General features: G+C 39.7%; 2 protein-coding genes and 1 non-coding gene across 3 annotated transcripts; 2 read left to right on the forward strand and 1 right to left on the reverse strand.

Moving 5' to 3' along the window:
* Positions 1-248: 248 nt before the first annotated feature.
* Positions 249-1222, reverse strand: LOC138903111 (interactor of constitutive active ROPs 4-like). The gene is made up of 2 exons (XM_070191027.1): positions 1043-1222; positions 249-908 (listed from the first exon to the last, which is right to left on the reverse strand). The coding sequence occupies exons 1-2, from the start codon at positions 1220-1222 to the stop codon at positions 249-251; spliced, it is 840 nt and encodes a 279-aa protein (XP_070047128.1).
* Positions 1223-14024: 12802 nt separating this feature from the next.
* LOC104108250 (probable LRR receptor-like serine/threonine-protein kinase At2g16250) lies at positions 14025-18015 on the forward strand. Its single transcript, XM_009617236.4, has 4 exons — positions 14025-16141; positions 16282-16407; positions 16898-16920; positions 17007-18015. Exons 1-4 carry the CDS (start codon positions 14220-14222, stop codon positions 17609-17611), a joined length of 2676 nt encoding a protein of 891 aa, XP_009615531.1. The 5' UTR covers positions 14025-14219; the 3' UTR covers positions 17612-18015.
* A 735-nt stretch (positions 18016-18750) lies between these two features.
* TRNAA-UGC (transfer RNA alanine (anticodon UGC)) lies at positions 18751-18823 on the forward strand. Its single transcript has one exon. It is a non-coding gene; the product is annotated as a tRNA-Ala (tRNA).
* The last annotated feature ends 606 nt before the right edge of the window (positions 18824-19429 follow it).

Genomic DNA, 19429 nt, shown 5'->3' on the forward strand with positions numbered 1-19429 from the left:
GACTTGAAAATTGCCAAGAGAAAAAAGAACTTTGTATATATACATCCCAAAATGTCTTTACAAAGGCTAATGAAAACGACCTCAACAAAATAAAAGTACAAAATGCAGACAAAAATTCCTAAGGCACCTATGCTTGATCTTTACCAGAACCCGCCTCTTCACCAGAGCCGTTGGGGTCTTCTCCATCCTCGGGTTTGCCGGAGCCCTCAGAGCATTCTTTATCCTCGGGCACAACCAACTTCTTCGCCTCAACCTCGAGCATTTTTGATCTCGGTTGAAAAGTCAAAACCACAGGTATGGATCACCTCGAGGGTCTCCCTTCGAGAAAACCGCTTCACGTACTCAACAGTAACTTTCAGACGGGCCTCGACTGCCTCAACACTAGCCCTATACTGGGCCACCATCTCTTCAGCGTCGGCCCTGGTTGTCTCCGACTCAGACCTTGCTATTTTAAGCTCCTTGCCAAGGGCATCCCGTTCATCAATAGTGGATCCTAGTTGAGCTTGGAGGTCCTCATTTTGTCGAGCCTGTGCATCGGATTTCTCTTTCGCCACTTGGAGTTGGACCTTTACCGATGCTAGATGCTCTTGGGCGGTCTCCTTCTCTGAAGCTAGTCGGTCGATTCTTTCCTTCCAGACATCGGCCATTGCCTGGACCTCATTCATTTTAGCCCGGAGCTGGTCGATCCGGTCAACCTTCTGCTGGACCTGCGAGGTTTGATCGTTAGTCGCAATGGCTAAGTCATCATCGCTAACTTCAAAAAACAATTCCTGTTCTACCAGGTCGGCATACTCCTTTTGAGCCGCATCCAACTCGGCCCGGAGATTCTTGATAGCTTCTTCGTGTTGCTCGCTGAGAAGCTTATACGTTTCCTTCTTCTCGGTGAGCTCCCTGGCCTCAGCCTCAAGCTAATTAACCTCAGCCCGGTATCGGAGAAAACTTTCGTGATGGAGTACTGAGGCCTGCAAAAAGATAAAAAAGAGAAGACGTGAGAAATATCAAAAACTAAGTTGGAAGATGGAAGAACGTGATGATGCCTTACCCAGTTCAGCGACTGCTGCGCTTCATTGAACAAGCACGACACATCCACCTCGTTCATTTTTGCCTGGTCTTCTTCGGTTACCAGGCACCGGAGGTAGCTCACCACTCCAACGGGGGTAGAAAGAACTTGGGCATCCTCCAGGATGGTGATGATTATTGACCTCTTACGGTCGGGATCCATGTTCGGGGCGGGGAACTGGTTGATTAATTTTGGGCTCGAGTTCAGCCTGCCGACCTCTGAAGATGGGTCTTTCCTCGGCACCTCCAAGTCACCCAACCTGGAGAAGTCTTCCAAAGCGGTCGAATCTACACCTTTAAAAAAAGAACGAAGGGGATCGTCCGCTCCATGGGCCCCTTCGTTAGATAACTCCTTCACCGCTCGGGTTTCATCAAACATGGATTCGGTGAATGAAGGAGACCCTAGAATATCTATGACACCGGGCGGACCAGAGTCGACGTCTCGATAAGTCTCAGTCCTTATCTCTACATCGGTTTCCCCATCTTGAGGGGGATCAGCCCCATTATTTCCCCCTCGGCTGCCGCCCGCTCTTCGAGAGAGGTCGGCTTATAAAAATATCATCTTCCTCGGGCTCGTCCCTGAGTTGGAAAAGTGAGTCTGAGTGGGGTGCTCGGGAGATAGAACTCTCTTTTGGCTTATGGGCCAACCTTCTTCTTGGCTTCTTCTTCTCTGAGCTCGGGGAACTCTGAGCCTTCCTTTTCTTCTTCTCTCCTGCTATGGCCCTGAGCTGCTCCAAAGCGGAAGGATCAATAGACAGGTCCTCATCCCCTACTAAAGGCCTAAGCTAAATGGTCTTAGGAAAGCCTGCGAAAAGAAAAGAGAGGGAATGAGAATACGGTGCTGAAAAAGGGGCCTAATGTTTCTTATTCGGGAAAGAGATCTTATCGTGAGAATGGTATCCTCCTAATGGCCCTTCGAGAGTTTGCGCGATGTGCGCTCAAAATAAGACATCTACGAACAAGTGCCCTCGATCCGCTCCTTGAGCCGAGGAATGGCGTTTGGGACTCGAGCAACAGCTGCATCACCGCAAATACTGGTGAGAAAAAAGGAGATAAATGTAAAATTGACATTTAAAGGAACGTTATGCTTACGCGATATATTCCACTTCTCGGGCTTGAGAATGTGGCTTTGCTAGCCTGGCGTATGAGCTTTATCAGTCCCCCTCGGAAGATTCAGGGACTGTACAACAGAGTAGATGATCGATGGTGAACCGGCAGGAATCGATTTTGTTCACGAAGTATCGAATGAGGATTACGATCCTCCAAAGAGACGAGTGGATCTGACCGAGGCATATTTCATACCTCTTATAGAAGTCCAGAATAACCGGGTCCACCGGGCCTAGTGTGAAGGGATAAGTGTAAACACTCAGATACCCCTCCACATGAGTAGTAATGGCGTCCTCGGGCACGGGGATTACTTCGTCTTTATCCGCCTAGCCACAGTCCGTTCGAACCGCATAAAGGACCTCTTCGGTGATGGAGCATATGTACCTAGATACCGCCTCACATCGGCCTTGCACCGATAAGGGCTTTTCGACCTTAAAATCATCCGCGATCGAGCACCCCCAGGGACGAACATTTTCAAGGGAGGCTCGGGAGCTGGTTCATTGGTAGCCGCGCCCGGAGCGGTTCTCTCAAGGACGAACACATCGGGAGTAGTCTCCTCGACTTTGACGGTCGATTGTGAAGAATAGGAAGCAACTTTTTTGGGGAACAGTTTTGGAAGTTTTAGCCATTGATATCTGAAAATGTTTTGAAAAATATGAAGAAAGGTTGGGAGATGAAAGGTAAAAGCTTTACTGAGAAAGTCAAGTGCACTAGTTTGGATAGAAAATAAGTAGAAGCTTGCAATTTACTTAGGAATCTCGAAGAACGGAGGTAAAAATGTTAGAGTATGAAGAAGGGCGATGATATCCTGAAGACTCGAAGGTAGAAGCTTGATCACAAGGTAAAAAGTGAATGAAGGAGGGGAGTATTTATAGAGGCTTGGTGTAGGCTTGGTGTCGTTTCACATCCAGGGACGACCCGGCGATGGCTGACACACGTTTAAAGTCATAATGACGCGACTGACGGGACTATTCGGATTCTTTGTCGTTTCTGTCATGACGTATTGAAGAAGGAATCGAAGTGCACATATCATTTCTCATCATTTTCGTAAACTTACTCACCGAGAAACGATAGGAACTTAAGATCCACCAAACTGTATAGATAACCTGGTTCTCTATCAGTTCCCACAGAATACACATAGTAAGAGATAAGTAAATGACACAGCAGAGTTTTACATAGAAAACTTCAAACTCACAGGATTAAAAATCACGACCTATACTTGTAGGATTTCAACTTCACTAACCGAGCAACTTTTAAATTACAACCTATTGTAACCTAGGAATTAAACTCTCAATCCCTCACTCACTTGTAATAACTCTATTACAAGCCTCTTTGTAATAACTCTATTACAAAGCTCACAACTTGACTAACTCTAACCAAGACACAAACACAAGGTTTATGATTTTACAAATGATTTCCTGCACAATGCTTCTAGCTAAGCTAAGTAGGAATTACAAGTAAATCACTCTAACAAAGGTGCAACATAACTAAGGACATATAATAACACAATGATGGAAACTGATCCTTCGTTATGTTGTTCTTTGTTCTTGAAGCCTGGAAGTCACTTACAGGATGGCAACATACTTGAGAGGAAACTTGATTAATTCTAGAATGTGCAAGTATGTGTTTTCTTCATTGATTCATGTTAATACTATCCAAGTGATGTCACTTGGATGATGCAAGTAATATCCGGTACAAGGCATTCCCCATAAAGTGGCTGCTGCACTGTTCACACTGTTGCATGTGTGCAGAGGACCAATTGCAGTGGCTTTACAACAGTGAGCAGTTGATTGGTATAGTCAGTAAGGGAACTGATGTCCATCTGTTCCCTCTGTCGTCTCTTTGACTCTGATTGTTGGAACTTGTGCCCGACTTGAGACTTATTGTTCTTGAGCACTTTGAGGATGTGTAACAGGTTCCATATTTGGTTCTTATCATTGAGTTTGTTAGATCATCAAAACATAACAGGGCACATAACCTATCAATTTTCCCCTTTTTGATGATGAAAAACTTGTAATTGAAGTTCCCCATAAGAACCAGAGTACCATACATATTTCCTGTATTCCCCCTAAACTTGTTCCCCCTCAATTAATCTTCCCACTTTTGGCATCATAAAAAAAATCAGTTACTAGTAATAAGCATAAAGAAGTCTATCATGGTTAACTCATGCCATATGTGTGTACACAGACATGACTAAGAACAGAGCATAAGAGCAAAGCATACATAGTAAAAGGATGAGATATTTATTAATTTAAAAATAAAAAGGGAGCAGAATTAGCAGTACCATTTGTTACATAACCATCCACAAAATGAAACAACAGAAAAAGTACCAACCACTAAACACATCAAAACAAAAGGACAAAAACAGAGGACAGACAACTTTGAACTGGACATTGGGAAGGGGACGATTTTAAGGAGCACTAGAAGGGGGAGACAGAGATGAAGAGACAAGAGTTCGAAGGAGAATATCCATTCTGGCATTTGCATATATTTTCTCGTTGAGCAGCCACTCCTTCAGGTCCTCGACCTGTTTCCCGAGATCTGCATTTTCCTTAGATAAACGGGCAACCTTTGTGCCTTGTACACTGCTGGAACCAGGTGCCTCCTGAGCCTGACTAAGTTGTCCCTCAAGAATAACATTCTGTGCCTTCAACTTCCTTATCTCTTCATTGGCAACATTTTGAGCCTTAATCAGTTGAGAGATAGTGGAATTTCTACCAACCCCTCCTTTCTTATCAATACACTCACACTCTTCTAATGTGGTCTTGGAGAAGGTTTGCTTGCGAGTACCCACTGTAGCTATCCACAAAGGGACTTTGAAGAGGTTAAATGCCTTAGTAAGTAAGAACCCTTAGGGCAACCCATGATTACCATCCTTAAAATCTTTCACTTTCTTCATGTACTCAATCATGATACCCGGCAGATTGATAGTGGAGTAAGCATCCAGTGCTTCCATGAGGAACAAGTCTGCTCGTGACATAATGGAACACCTTTCTGCGCGTGGGAGCAAAACCTTGTTCACCATCTCAAACAACAGTTGGTAAACTAGAAGGAAGGCCTTCTTATGTACCCGTTCCCCTTGCTGTACTACTCTTCAAAATGGCATTTTCTGAAATTTGGAGAACAAGTCCCCTAAATGGATGATATTTCGCCAGTAGGCACTCCCAGAATTGTTCCCAACACAGCCTCATCCATCACAAAGTCAACACCATTCATCTTTAGGCAGATGTTGTCATCTTCTACCGTGAACATGTCTGCATAGAAACTGCGCACCTCTGCCTCATACACCTTAGGACTCTTATTAGTGAACAAATGTGTCCACTCACAGAAATCAACCAGTTGGCGCATCCCTGTCAGGTCAAGAATATCAGGAGCAATTGTTCTGCCCCACAACACCTTCTGGTTTCTCAGGTTTTCTCTTCATTCATCCTTGGGCACACCCACCTTGGCCTTCTTGGAGGAACCTGGTTCCTCATTGACACCAGCCTTCCTTTTCACAGACTTTCTCACACTTTTCTCTTTCTCTGGAGATTTCTCAGACAATTTCTCAAACACTATTTCACCAGACTTTTCAGACACCTTCTCACCAGACTCTTCTACCTCAACATTGCTAACTTCCATCATTTTCACAGATGACTCCCTCCTAGGTCTTGGAACTGTGGGTTTCTTAGAGGACTTACGAATTAAGGAACTAGGTTCCTCATTCACCTCTTCATCAACATCAACAACAAGTGCTGGAGGCACTTCTTACTCATTCACCAGCTTTCCCCCTTTCACCAACCTCCTCATTTTCTTCGCTTTATTATTTTTCTTCAGAACAGTTTCAAGGGCCTCCTTCTTTTGCAACCTAGTAGTGGGTCTTTTAAAAGTAGGCGCATTGGGAATTGCTTTTCCACTTTGAGCAGCAATGAAGCTTGCTATAGGCATATCATCATAGTCTTCCTCACTATTTTCCTCTTCAGATAGAGATCTTATCTCAGGAATGACAAGTTTAATGGCTCAACATCAAAGTGACGAGAGGGAGCAGGATCAGTACTGACCTGTGGCTCTTTTGTAGAGCATGGATTTTCATCCCAAGTAGGAACATAGGGCTCCTCTTGAGCGGAGGGAACATATCCCTCATTAGTTTCCCCAGTAGTACTATCAGGTGCTAGACTTTTAAGAGGCACCAGTTCCCTACTCTCTTCCGGATGACCTTTACCTTCCCCCTGAGACCCAACAGTCTCATTAACATCCTCACAACCACTAACCAAAACACCCTCAGCAGCAATTAATGACATATTCTCAATAACCTTTTGTTCATTTACCCTCAAAGTATGTTCAAATGACACAAGAGAAATGTTACCTGTGGAGTTGGTAACGTTCAAATCAAAGCTTGGAATGGTCGTTGCTGAACCGTCACTGCCATAGACTATAGTCTTTGGGGCTTCAGCACTCTCTTCAACTATCAGACTAGAAAATACACCAAAGTCCTCCAACTGCTGCTTGATCCACAACAAGAGGCAACAGACACATACTCAGCTTCTGCAATGGAAAGAGCCACTGAGTTTTGTTTCCTCATGCCGCATGAAATTAGACACGATCCTAGAAAATGTGTTATGCCAGACATGCTTTTTCTATCCACCAGATAACCAGCATAATCAGTGCCAGCATACCGAATCAAGTCGAAATTGTCTCTTGAAGGGTAGTAGAGAACCAGGTCCTGCGTTCCTTTGAGATACCTTAGAATTCTCTTGGCGGCCTTCAGATGAGATTCCTTTGGATTAGATTGAAACCTAGCACATAATCCTACGCTGAATACGATATCTGGTCTGCTTGTTGTGAGATACAAGAGTGACCCAATGATACCTCTGTACATGGTCTCGTTCACAAGAGAACCAGGTTCATCCATGTCCAGACGAGTGGAAGTGGCAATAGGAGTATCAATGATCTTTGAACTTTCCATCTCAAATCTCTTTAGAAGCTCTTTAATGTACTTCTGCTGACTTATCATTATGCCCTTAGGAGTTTGCTTAACTTGCAGACCCAAGAAGAAATTCAATTCCCCCATCATGCTCATTTAAAACTCACTTCCCATGAGCTTTGCAAACTTTTCACACAGATAATCGTTTGTTGCACCAAAGATGATGTCGTCAACGTAGACTTGCACAATGAGCAGGTTCCTCCCCCGTTTCTTCAAAAATAGGGTGTTATCAATTTTTCCTCTTGTAAAGCCATTTTCTAGGAGGAATTTGGACAACCTTTCATACCATGCACGAGGAGCCTGCTTCACCCCGTATAAAGCCTTGTTAAGTTTGAATACATGCTCAGGATGCTCATGACATTCGAAGCCAGGTGGTTTTTTGGCGAAGACTTCTTCTTTTAGATATCCATTTAGAAATGCACTTTTGACATCCATTTGGAACAATTTGAATTCCATATGAGATGCAAAGGCAATGAGGATTTTGATGGCTTCCATTTGAGCAACCGGAGCAAAAGTTTCAATCCCTTCCTCTTGATTGTAGCCTTGAACTACTAACCTTGCCCTGTTCCTTGTTGTGTTTCCAAACTCATCAAGTTTGTTTTTAAATACCCACCTAGTTCCTATAACAGTTCTATCAGCAGGTCGAGGAACCAGGTGCCATGCGATGTTCCCCTCAAATTGATGGAGTTTATCTTGCATATCAGTAATCAGTCAGCATCTTTCAATGCTTCATTGATATTTAGGGCTCAATTTGAGAGAGAAAGGCCGAGAAGGCAAGTGAGTTTCTTGACTTTGATCTAGTTTGAATCCCTGAGTCAAGAGGAGTGATCACATTTTGAAGAGGGTGTGAACTTTTGTGCTTCCAGTTAGACACCTGAATCTCATTGTGAGAGGATCCGGGTTCTTCTGAATGTGATCCATTGTTGACATGAGTCCCGCTTCTCAGCTCAACATCTGGGGTTCCTTGCACAACATCAACAACTTTGTTCTCAACTTCAGTTATTGTGATTGAGGGACCCTACATCAGTTGGAGATACAGCTGCACCATCTTCATTTGATTCCTTGACACGACTCATCATGTCAGCCTTTCCATTTTCCATATCAATGACTTCACCAGGAACCGTTGACTGCTCTCTGTCTTGATCAATCTTATCATGTGAATCTTTCCCACATAGGTGGTGTGATTCATCAAAGATCACATGTATGTTTTCCTCAATACATTGAGTTCTTTTGTTGTAGACTTTGTAGGCTTTGCTTTGTGATGAATAACTAAGAAAGATTCCTTCATCACTTTTGGCATCAAATTTTCCAAGTGCTTCCTTGCCATTGTTGAGGACAAAACATTTACAGCCAAATGTCCTTAAATGTGTTAGCTTGGGTTTCCTCCCGTTTAGCAGTTCATACATGGTTTTGTTTAGAAAGGACCTGATTATGCACCTATTCACCAAGTAGTATGTAGTGTTAACTGCTTCTGCCCAGAAACTTCTTGCAACGCCACTGTCAATCAGCATTGTCCTTGCCATGTCTTCAAAAGTCCTATTTTTCCTCTCCACAATACCATTTTGTTGAGGTGTTCTTGGAGCTAAAGAATTATGACTTATGCCATTTTCAACACAGAATTCGTCGAATTTTGCATTATCGAACTCTGTGCCGTGATCAGATCTTATCACACAATATTATGGCTCATTTTCTCTTGGATCTTCTTCACAAAAGCAGTGAACACTGGAAAAGTTTCATCCTTGGTTATGAGGAACAAGGTCCAGGTGTATCTAAAATAGTCGTCCACTATAACAAAAATGTACTTCTTTCCTCCTCTACTCGGCACCCTCATAGGTCCACACAGATCCATATGGAGGAGATCAAGTGGCCTTGAGGTGATAACTTCCTTTTTAGGCTTGAAGGAGGACATGACATGCTTCCTTTTACACATGCATTACACACCTTGTGATCTTTGAAGCTTGACTCAGACAGGCCACGAACCAGGTCCTTCTTGACCAATTTGTTAAGCAACATAAAACTTGCATGACCCAATCTTCTGTGCCATAGTTCAGCATCATCATCAACAACACTTAGACATGTGAGATCCCCATTTTACAAGGACTCAAAATCAGCAACATAAATATTTTTGTATCTCTTTTCCATCAGGACCACTTCACCAGTCACAAGATTTGTGACTGTGCAGTTTTTTGACACAAATTCCACTTTGTTTCCTTTGTCACAGATTTTGGAAACACTCAGTAGGCTATATTTCAAGCCATTCACATAATACGTATTTTCAATTGAGTGGGTGAGTATCTTTCCAATTCTTCCTACTCCCAGAATGTATCCTTTTTTGCCATTGCCAAAGGACACACTCCCTCCTTGCAGGGCTTCGAGTGAAAGAAAATCATTGATGCTTCCAGTCATGTGCTTGGAACAACTACTATCCATGTACCATTTTTGGCTGCTTCCTTTCACTACTTCCTCATCATCATCAGATTTTGCCATCAAGGCAAAGATAGAGTCATATTAAGCTGCTTCACTTTCAACTGCCATCATGGAGGTATCACCTTGTGCATTATCTTCTCCAGATTGGCTGGAAGAATCTCCCCATGTAGCAAGAGCTTGTTTCACAATATTGTCAGCGACTTCTTTTCTCTTGAATCGCTTGTCAGGAACCGGGTTCCTCTTGGCTGCTTTGTATGTGTTGTGCTTGTAATGGTCTTTATTGAGGAGAGGATAGTTCTTGATAAAGTATCCTGACTTTCCACATTTATGACATAATTCATACCCTCTTGGTTTGTTGGAGTTGCCCCTTTTTGAAATACCTCCATTCCTGCGAACTATTATCTGAAATCGCTTTGTCAGATAAGCCATATCAGCATCCTCACCACTTGAGTCATTGTTATCTGCCTTGAGGACCAGGTTCTTCTCCTTTTTGGGCTCTCTTTTTTCATGGTCCTTCTTCTTCTTCATTTCAAAAGTTTTCAGATTACCAATGAGTTCATCAATGGTCAGCTTTTGCAGATCCTTTGCCTCTGTGATAACAGTTACTTTGCTTTCCCAGGAACCAAGTAATACACTAAGTATTTTCTTGACAAGTTTGTTCCTTGGAATGATCTCTCCTAGAGAATGTATCTCATTGATGATGGAGGTGAATCGAGTGTACATGTCCTGAATGGATTCATCATCCTTCATCCTGAAAAGTTCATACTGAGTGGTGAGCATGTCGGACTTCGACTGATTGACTTGAGTTGTTCCTTCGTGTGCCATGTGGAGAGCTTCCCAGATCTCCTTGGCTGATTGACAGGCAGAGATCCTGTTATATTCGTCTGGTCCAATACCACAGACGAGGATTTTTTTTGCTCGAAAGTTCTTCTCTATAGCTTTGCGGTCAGCATCATTGTATTCCTTCCTTGTCTTGGGAACTGTCACTACTGGTTTGCCAGAGGTATTCATAAGGACTAAGGGTCCATCGCAAATAACATCCCAGAGCTTTGAATCTTCATCCATGATAAAATCATGCATCCTTGTCTTCCACCATCCATAGTACTGTCCATTGAATCTTGGTAGTCTCTAGGTTGATTGATCTTCTTTAAAGGTTGGTGGAGCAGACATTTGGATCCTTTTTAGGTGTTAGCCAGATAGAAAGAACATGCTCTGATACCAATTGATAGGAACTTAGGGTCCACCATACTGTATAGAGAACCAGGTTCTCTATCAGTTCCCACAGAATACACACAGTAAGAGATAAGTAAATGACACAACAGAGTTTTACGTGAAAAACTCCCAACTCACTGGATTAAAAATCACGACCTACACTCGTAGGATTTCAACTTCACTAACCGAGCAACTTTTAGATTACAACCTATTGTAACCTAGGAATTAAACTCTCAATCCCTCACTCACTTGTAATAACTCTATTACAAGCCTCTTTGTAATAACTCTATTACAAAGCTCACAACTTGACTAACTCTAACCAAGACGCAAACACAAGGTTTATGATTTTACAAATGATTTCCTGCACAATGCTTCTAGCTAAGCTAAGTAGGAATTACAAGTAAATCACTCTAACAAAGGTGCACAATAACTAAGGACATATAATAATACAATGCTGGAAACTGGTCCTTCATTATATTGTTCTTTGTTTTTGAAGCTTGGAAGTCACTTGCAGGATGGCAACACACTTGAGAGGAAACTTGATTAATTCTAGAATGTGCAAGTATGTGTTTTCTTCATTGCTTCATGTTAATACTATCCAAGTGGTGCAAGCAATATCCGGTACAAGGCATTCCCCATAAAGTGGCTGCTGCACTGTTCACACTGTTGCGTGTGTGCAGAGGAACAATTGCAGCGGCTTTACAACTATGAGTAGTTGACTGGTACAGTCAGCCAGGGAAATGATGTCCATCTGTTCCCTCTATCGTGTCTTTGACTCTGATTGTTGGAACTTGTGCCCAACTTGAGAGTTGTAATTTTTGAGCACTTTGATGATGTGTAACGGATTCCACATCTAATTTTTATCATTAAGTTTGTTAGATCATCAGAACATAACATGACACATAACCTATCGGTAATGATTAGCATACTTTTAGATAAGACTACCAAATTATAGGTGACTATTATATTGGAGTCATGCTAATTACAGTTGCATAAGAGTCTAAGATTTTCTTCAGCAAAGCATTTTAATAGCATTAAATATTTCCTTATAGCAATGGAATCAACTAAGTTTTCCATTATCGTGAGTTTAGCTATAATTGGGATTTGGGACCCCCAATATAAATGAAAAGGTTTCTATTTTCTACCAACACGGGAAAAGTTTGACCAATATGATAAAACTATTAAGAGTAAGATGTATAGGATCCACCCTTAAACAAGGATTTTTGTGTTCGAGTTCCGGAGATGGATAAACTCTACTAGAAATCGCTTTCCCTTTAACGAGCCTTACGCGAGAAATGGTTATAGCCAAGAAAAGGATCTTTACACAAATAATGGATCGAATTCATTATAACTTTTTTTGGGTGAAATTTAAAAATAGCCAAATTTACAAGTGGTAATTGAAAAATAGTTACAGTTTCAAAAGTAATCGAAACTTAGCCACTTTTCATATAAAGATAAATCTGAACAAAAATACTGTTCAAAATCCGAAAAATATTCCAGCATAATATGTTGGAGTTCAAATTTTTTACATGTGAACTTCCTGCATAACATACTGGAATTTCATAATGTGCTAGAGTTCCAACATAATATGCTGGAAGCTCAAACATAGGTGCTCCAATTTCCAGTATATTATGCTGGAACTTTCGGTTTTGCAGCAAAATGATGGCTATTTTTCAATTACTTTACAAACGCTGGCTATTTTTCAATTACCAGTCCGAAAACTGGCTAGCCCGTGCTATTTTAACAACTTTTTCTAACCGGTATATATAGATTATCACAGGAGGATCCCGAATTTAAGCTCTATTGGTTCAACCTTAAGATTCTTAGCGTTGAACCCATTACATTTTAAAAATTATGGGTTCATATCTATTATTTGTTGTGATTGTAGTGAACTTTTACATATAAATTTATGTTACGCGTCGAAAATACTTGGTTTGTGGAACCCGGTACTTTCATGCTGTATCCGCCCCTGTAGATATACACCGATTATATACAGTTATATTCAAAGTCCATTATCTATGAAGTATGCATATATATTATATATCTGCCGGTTATTTTTAATTTAAGCGGCTGGAGAACGACAATTCGGGTTAATTCTTTAAAAAAAAAGAAAGATGGAGAGGTTAATATAAATGAACCTCGAAAGAAAGCCTTAAACATGATTTAACTCTAATAAGTAAAGGTAACGTATTGTACTCAAACAAATTACATAGTATAATTTGGCTTAAATCAAACTTGAGTTATTTTTCCATTTGATTTTCAAGCTTTCTCGATTGATTAGCAAGATTTTATACAATTTTTTTTATCCGACCCTGATTCTTGTTACTGTCCGAGATGAGAAAGACCAGAATTTCCCAGAGAGTACTTTTCCGAAGCTACAACTGCGACACAAACAGGAGTAGGACAAAAAAACTACAGTTATCCTGCTTCCTAGGAGGCTAGACCAAGCAGCAGAGAGTCAATTTGGCAGTTGCCTGCTTAAGAAATCATTAATGGCACTCTTGTTTATAAATGCTGAAGCTGATGCACTTGTTTAGCAGTTGTGGCAGTTGAGGATACTCTTTTCACCATTAATGCTCTTTATATCTTTTACTACTTCCAAATAGAGCATACATTAGTTCAAGCAGACCAAAAAAAATCTTTGCTCCAACTCACAAGTAGGCCATACAACATTTGTTTTTTATATCCTGAGACATATGTCATTGTAGTTTCAAGATTTCATGTTAGACTATTCTTTTACACTATATTTTGGGATATTTAAACTTGGCACTTACTTTGTGTGAACATATTTATATTTTGAAAATTCTTGTAACTCTCTTCTTATATTTATTATTCGAGCGGAATATACAATAAATGTGTTAGTAGCCGCTGCCATGAGGTTGCATCAACCCAAAGTACTAGCATCTTACACTAAAATAACAATATAAGTAAAGTATCTTTCACATATGCATGTATTAGTTAACTATAGTTAAATCGATGTATATTTTTACTTTAATTTTTAACTATTAAGATTAATATATTTATTTTGGTATAAACATCAGGTACAAAAAAAATATTTAGTACTCGATTCATCCAATTTATATGAGGCACTTTTCATTTTGTACAATTTTTAAGAATTTAAATTCATTAATCTATTCTAACTTTAAAGTTTGTTGTGATATGTTCTCCATCAAACAAACTTTTCAACATTTATATTACTAGTATTCTAAATAAGTTAATTAATATTAAACCTTGTATTCAATCAAATATCATCATTTTAAGAGACAAAACGTTGGAGGGTAGAAAAGCTTGTATTTGTACTTGCATGACACACTGGAAAGGAGCATTGAGCATCTAAAGTATCTATATTTAAAGGTTCTTGAAACAACTGTTGGAAATATGAAAATGGAAACATAGTTTTCACAGTATATAATAAGACCTCTGCATCAAAAAAAGTCTGTTACAAGATTTCATGGGAACCCAGTTCAAGGCTGCTCTTTTTCTCTTGTTCTTTTACTCAGTGTTAGCTAAGCAGAACCAACTGAGTTCCAACTTGGAACATCAAGATTTGCTGAATCTCAGGTCATCTTTGGGCATCAGAGCTAGAGATTGGCCAAGAAAATCAGACCCCTGCTCCAATTGGACTGGAATTGGCTGCACCAATGGCAAAGTTACAAGTATAAAGTTAACTGGACTAAGAAGAAGTCACAAAGGAAGTTTGTTTCCGCAGTTTGCTGTTGATTCTTTGGCCAATTTTACTCAGTTGACATCCTTTAACTCATCAGGTTTCATTCTCCTTGGTCCAATTCCAGATTGGTTTGGTCAAAGATTAACTCAGCTCCAAGAACTTGATCTTAGTTCAAGCTCAATTCTCGGTTCACTTCCACCATCACTTGGAAGTTTAAGTAAACTTACTTCTCTATCTTTGTCTAGTAATTCAATTACAGGTACTATTCCTACAGAATTTGGGAAGTTAAGTTCTTTAAAGGCTCTTAATCTTTCTGGTAATTCACTCACAGGTTCAATTCCAAGTTCTTTTTCAGATATTGGGAATCTCACTGTTCTTGATTTGTCTTCAAATTTTTTGTCTGGTCCAATCCCTATTGAATTTGGTTCATTTCATGGCCTTAAGTTTCTCAACTTATCCAATAATAGTCTGAGTTCTTATATTCCTGCTCAGCTAGCAAATCTTTCTCAATTAGTAGAACTTGATCTTGGCTACAATTACTTGTCAGGGTCATTGTCAGAAGATTTATCAAGATTGAGAAATTTAAGGAAATTGTTAATTGGAAATAATGAACTAGAGGGTGCATTGCCTGGTACCTTGTTTTCAAATCTTTCTCAACTGGAGTATATAGTTCTCAGTTGGAATCGATTCGCAGGCGAAATTCCTGATGTTTTGTGGTCATTGTCCCACTTTAGGATTCTTGATATTTCAGGGAACAACTTCACTGGTGTGGTTTCAAATGTTACCTTATTTAGTGCCAATAGTGCTTCATATAACCTTTCAAATAATCTCTTCTTTGGAAATGTGACATTTGATGTTCAGAATTTTCAATCAATTGATCTGTCCAACAACTATTTTCAAGGATTAGCACCAACTATTTCTGGCATTCAAGTTGTGAGTAATTGCTTTACAGGGTCTTTGAATCAGAGGAGTTCAGAAGATTGTCGTAAATTTTATGCTGATAGGGGTCTAGTTTTTGTCAATGGCGGCACCAATGGCACAAGCCAAACTCCAGCAGAAAGACCTTCAAAGAGGGGGCATACGCGCCTTCTTATAATGGTTGGAGTTTTTGGTGGGCTTGGGGTTCTTATGCTTTTGGCATTAGCCATTCTATTGTTTTTGAAGATATGCTACAGAGGAAATTCAAATGAAAGATGCAATTCGAACGTTAGTCCTGTCGTGGAAGGAGATAATCAGGCACCTGTGAAGTTCTCTAGTGAAATATCTGGTTCGGTCGAATCATTTACCTATGAACAGATACTCCAATCCACAAGCAACTTCAATGAAAAAAACCTTATCAAGCACGGTTACACTGGAGACATTTTCCGGGGAATATTGGAAGGCGTTGTTCCCATAGTTATCAAGAAAGTTAGTTTACTTCAGTCTGAAAAAGAATCATACAAGCTGGAGTTGGATTTGTTAAACTGGATAACACACCATAGGTTTGTCCCTTTATTGGGCCACTGCTTAGAGCCTGAGAATGAGAAATTCTTGGTCTACAAATATATGCGCAATGGAGATTTGTTCAGTTTGTTGTCCAAGGATACAGATTTAGAAGACGAAAATCGACAGTCTTTGGATTGGATAACACGATTAAAAATTGCAATAGGAACTGCAGAAGGTTTAGCTTATTTACACCATGAGTGTAATCCTCCCCTTGTTCACAGGTATTTGTTTCTTTCACATTTTGGCATTCTTGTTTTTCTCTTCAAATGATGATATACTCTATTTTTGGCTGTAACAGAACCATTATTAAGTTCAGTTATTGTAAAGTAAGCTAATTATATTCTGTATTTTCTGGTTGAAGAGATGTTCAAGCTAGCAGTATCCTTCTCGACGATAGATTTGAAGTAAGGCTGGGAAGTTTGAGCGAAGTGTGTACACAGGAAGGTGATAATCACAATTTGATCACAAATTTCTTCCGCATGCCAAAGTAAGTAATTTCTAAATATATGTTAAAGTTGTGTCGTCTTTCCTGCCATTTATAATTATAGCATTTCCTTTTAGAAACTATGAATGCTTTTATGTAATGTGTACATGTTTCATGCCCAGTTACCCATTGAGTCTTTCTTTAAACTTTGCAAGATTTGGAAGGCATTCTCAATACTAGCTTTAAAAATGCTGTTTCTAAGTTGCTGACTAGCCTTGTGATGCTCCTGCTTGTCTGTCGAATCATTTTGATTAACCTTCGTAATATAGGCCTGCAAGTTGGAAAACTGAGGAAAACAAGTTCTAGTACTACTCCTAGTAAATGTTTAGTAATTCTAATTCCCGATTTGTCAGATATGTAATAGCCTTAAATTTTACCTAATGTATTTGACAAAAGTTAGTTCATGTATTTAGATTCCACAGACTCTGAATACTTCTTCTTCATATTGCTTTTTGTTCAATGTTCTAAGACATTTCTTCTTGACAATATACAGGAATCCTGAGGGAGACACTGCTGGTATGTAATATTCTTTTCGTAAAACCGTATAGTTGGATTTTAGAGTTATTATTCCAACTTCTTATGCTGGCCCTATGCATGAACAGAATCTTCATTTACAAGTTGCACTTATGATGTATACTGTTTCGGGAAGGTCTTACTCGAGCTTGTAACTGGTAAGGTTGGCATAAGCCAGTCAGATGATGCCTCAACCAAGGAGTGGTTGGACAAATTTCTTCCTTTCATCACTATACGGGAGAAAGAATTAGTGGCCAACATCGTCGATCCATCTCTAATTCTAGATGAGGACTTACTGGAAGAGATGTGGGCTGTAGCTATAGTAGCCAAAGCATGTCTTCATCCGAGGCCTTCCAAACGTCCTGAAATGAGACGCGTCCTAAAAGCACTAGAGAACCCTTTCAAGGTTGTTAGGGAAGGAAGTTTCAACTCTACAAGGCTACAGACAACTTCATTGAGGCGATCGTGGAGTGCTGCTTTTCTTGGTAGTTGGCACCATAGCTCTCAAGATAGTTTAAATGCCTGTGGCCAAACAAGCAAAGAGGGTATGAACTACCTAAAACAGTCAGGACGAGTAGGATCTCATTCTCATAGCAGTGGGAATGAACATTCATCGTCGTGTAAGAGATCATCCAGTGAGATTTTCCCCGAACCTCAGGAAACACTAGATATAGAAAGACAGGACATGAACTAGCCATCCTGTGAGTTCAAAGGTATCTCATCATTTGCAGTTAACCTATGCCAAATGCATTTCTGCAGACAATGGTTTTGTAAGTATCAGGGCTTTTGATTTTTTATTACATGAGCGGCCATTCTATGATCATTACGGATACATGGGTCCACGTGCTACACGCAAGAATGAATTGTCATACGGTAGGTAAACTCTTTCCTTCTCTGTGCAGCCTATCAAATTGGATTAGTATTTTTGAAAATGTCGTTACACCATGTACATGTATTCTGTTTTTCTTCTTTTCGTTTTTTTGATGGGCTACAAATGCTCTCGTCTTTGTAAACTTTCAAAAGTTTATCCTGTTAGGCGTGTTGATGACAAAAAAGTTGATATTAAAGGATGTTCAGTCCTTTGTATTCCCCTCTTTACTCTGTAAACTATGTTCCTTGGTTGTGTGCAAAATACAGATGTGATGGATAACAAGCATACAACTTGTGTCTAGAGTCTGCACTATATAATCTAGATTTACAGTTTCAACATCTCATATATTGAGATTGCATGAAAAAAAGTGATACAATTGAACTATAAATCCCTTGGTGGACTAAATAAGTTCAAGAAACTCAATACAACATGTATCAATGATTCGGTATCAAACCCTTTATATATGTGGGGAAAAAAGTACATTAGGAGAGTTAGATTTTCGACTTAAAATTCACAACGTCTAAATACTAAATCTGCCACTATTCAGAAAAAGAGAGAATCATGTAACATATATTCTTCACCAGGCCTATTATGTTTATTAGGCGAGTACATGCTCAAGTTTGTCTTTGACTGGTAGAATCAGCACCTTAAGATGTGAGCATATAACGGCTAATGAGATCCATCAAAATTCAAGACAAAAGCAAATAAAAAAGGTGATATTTTCATTTTTGAAAAAATTGCTGAACCAAAAAGCGTAACACATGATTATTTGAAATTTCATAATCACATTAAAGAAACTCGTCATTGCTCCGTAATGAAAAGTTATCCACAATTTTCTGAACTGCAATTTACGAAAGTGAAAGAACAAATAAGTAGCGATAAAAAAAGAACAAGGTAGGAGTAGTTTGCAAGTTCCAGGTGAAAGAAGACTAATTGTTATAGCAGCTAAAGGTAAAGCAAAAGGGGATGTAGCTCAAATGGTAGAGCGCTCGCTTTGCATGCGAGAGGCACGGGGTTCGATCCCCCGCATCTCCATCTCTTCATTGTTGAGCTGAGCTTTTATCTTTTACTTTGGATGGCTTTCTCAGCCAGAGACTCAGCAGCTGAATAATTTAGTCTAAACAGGACAAATAGTAAGCATAAAATGACACCACTACCTTAAGACTGATGATTAACGTTATTTATTTTACACTCTTATATAAATATTAACATCGCTTACAACAGATCTGCGTACACTCTTGACGTCTGGGACGAGAGGAAGAAATTTGACAGAAATTTCTCTAGACAACATTTTTTCCCGTTCATCGTTGCATGTCTTTTGGCTCTCTAATGGCGTGGCATAAGAAATTGATGTTCAAGTAACTTCTAATACAACGGAATACCTCCGATTAGGAGTGACAAAATGGTTAAAAGAAAACAGTTAACCACCCATATTATCCACTAAAAAATTGCTTGGATAACGAATTTTTTAAAAATGAATCAAATATGGTTAAGAACCATATTATCCATTTAGAAAGTGGATAACCAATGGATAACTAATGGATAACTAATGAGTTTAACTTTTATATTTGTAAAGCCTCAAATTGGGGGTTCCTCAAGTTTGGGAGATTAGGAATTCTCCCAAAAGTGATCATATTCATG

The sequence above is a fragment of the Nicotiana tomentosiformis genome, chromosome 12, assembly GCF_000390325.3.
Source record: "Nicotiana tomentosiformis chromosome 12, ASM39032v3, whole genome shotgun sequence".
Taxonomy (NCBI): Eukaryota; Viridiplantae; Streptophyta; class Magnoliopsida; order Solanales; family Solanaceae; genus Nicotiana; species Nicotiana tomentosiformis.

Coding starts and splice junctions, on each gene's coding strand:
- LOC138903111 (XM_070191027.1), bottom strand. CDS start 1,222: ATGGATCCCGACCGTAAGAGGTCAATAATCATCACCATCCTGGAGGAT. Junction 909..1,042: donor CGCAGCAGTCGCTGAACTGG/GTAAGGCATCAT, acceptor GAGGTTAATTAG/CTTGAGGCTGAGGCCAGGGA.
- LOC104108250 (XM_009617236.4), top strand. CDS start 14,220: ATGGGAACCCAGTTCAAGGCTGCTCTTTTTCTCTTGTTCTTTTACTCA. Junction 16,142..16,281: donor AATCCTCCCCTTGTTCACAG/GTATTTGTTTCT, acceptor TTCTGGTTGAAG/AGATGTTCAAGCTAGCAGTA. Junction 16,408..16,897: donor AATTTCTTCCGCATGCCAAA/GTAAGTAATTTC, acceptor GACAATATACAG/GAATCCTGAGGGAGACACTG.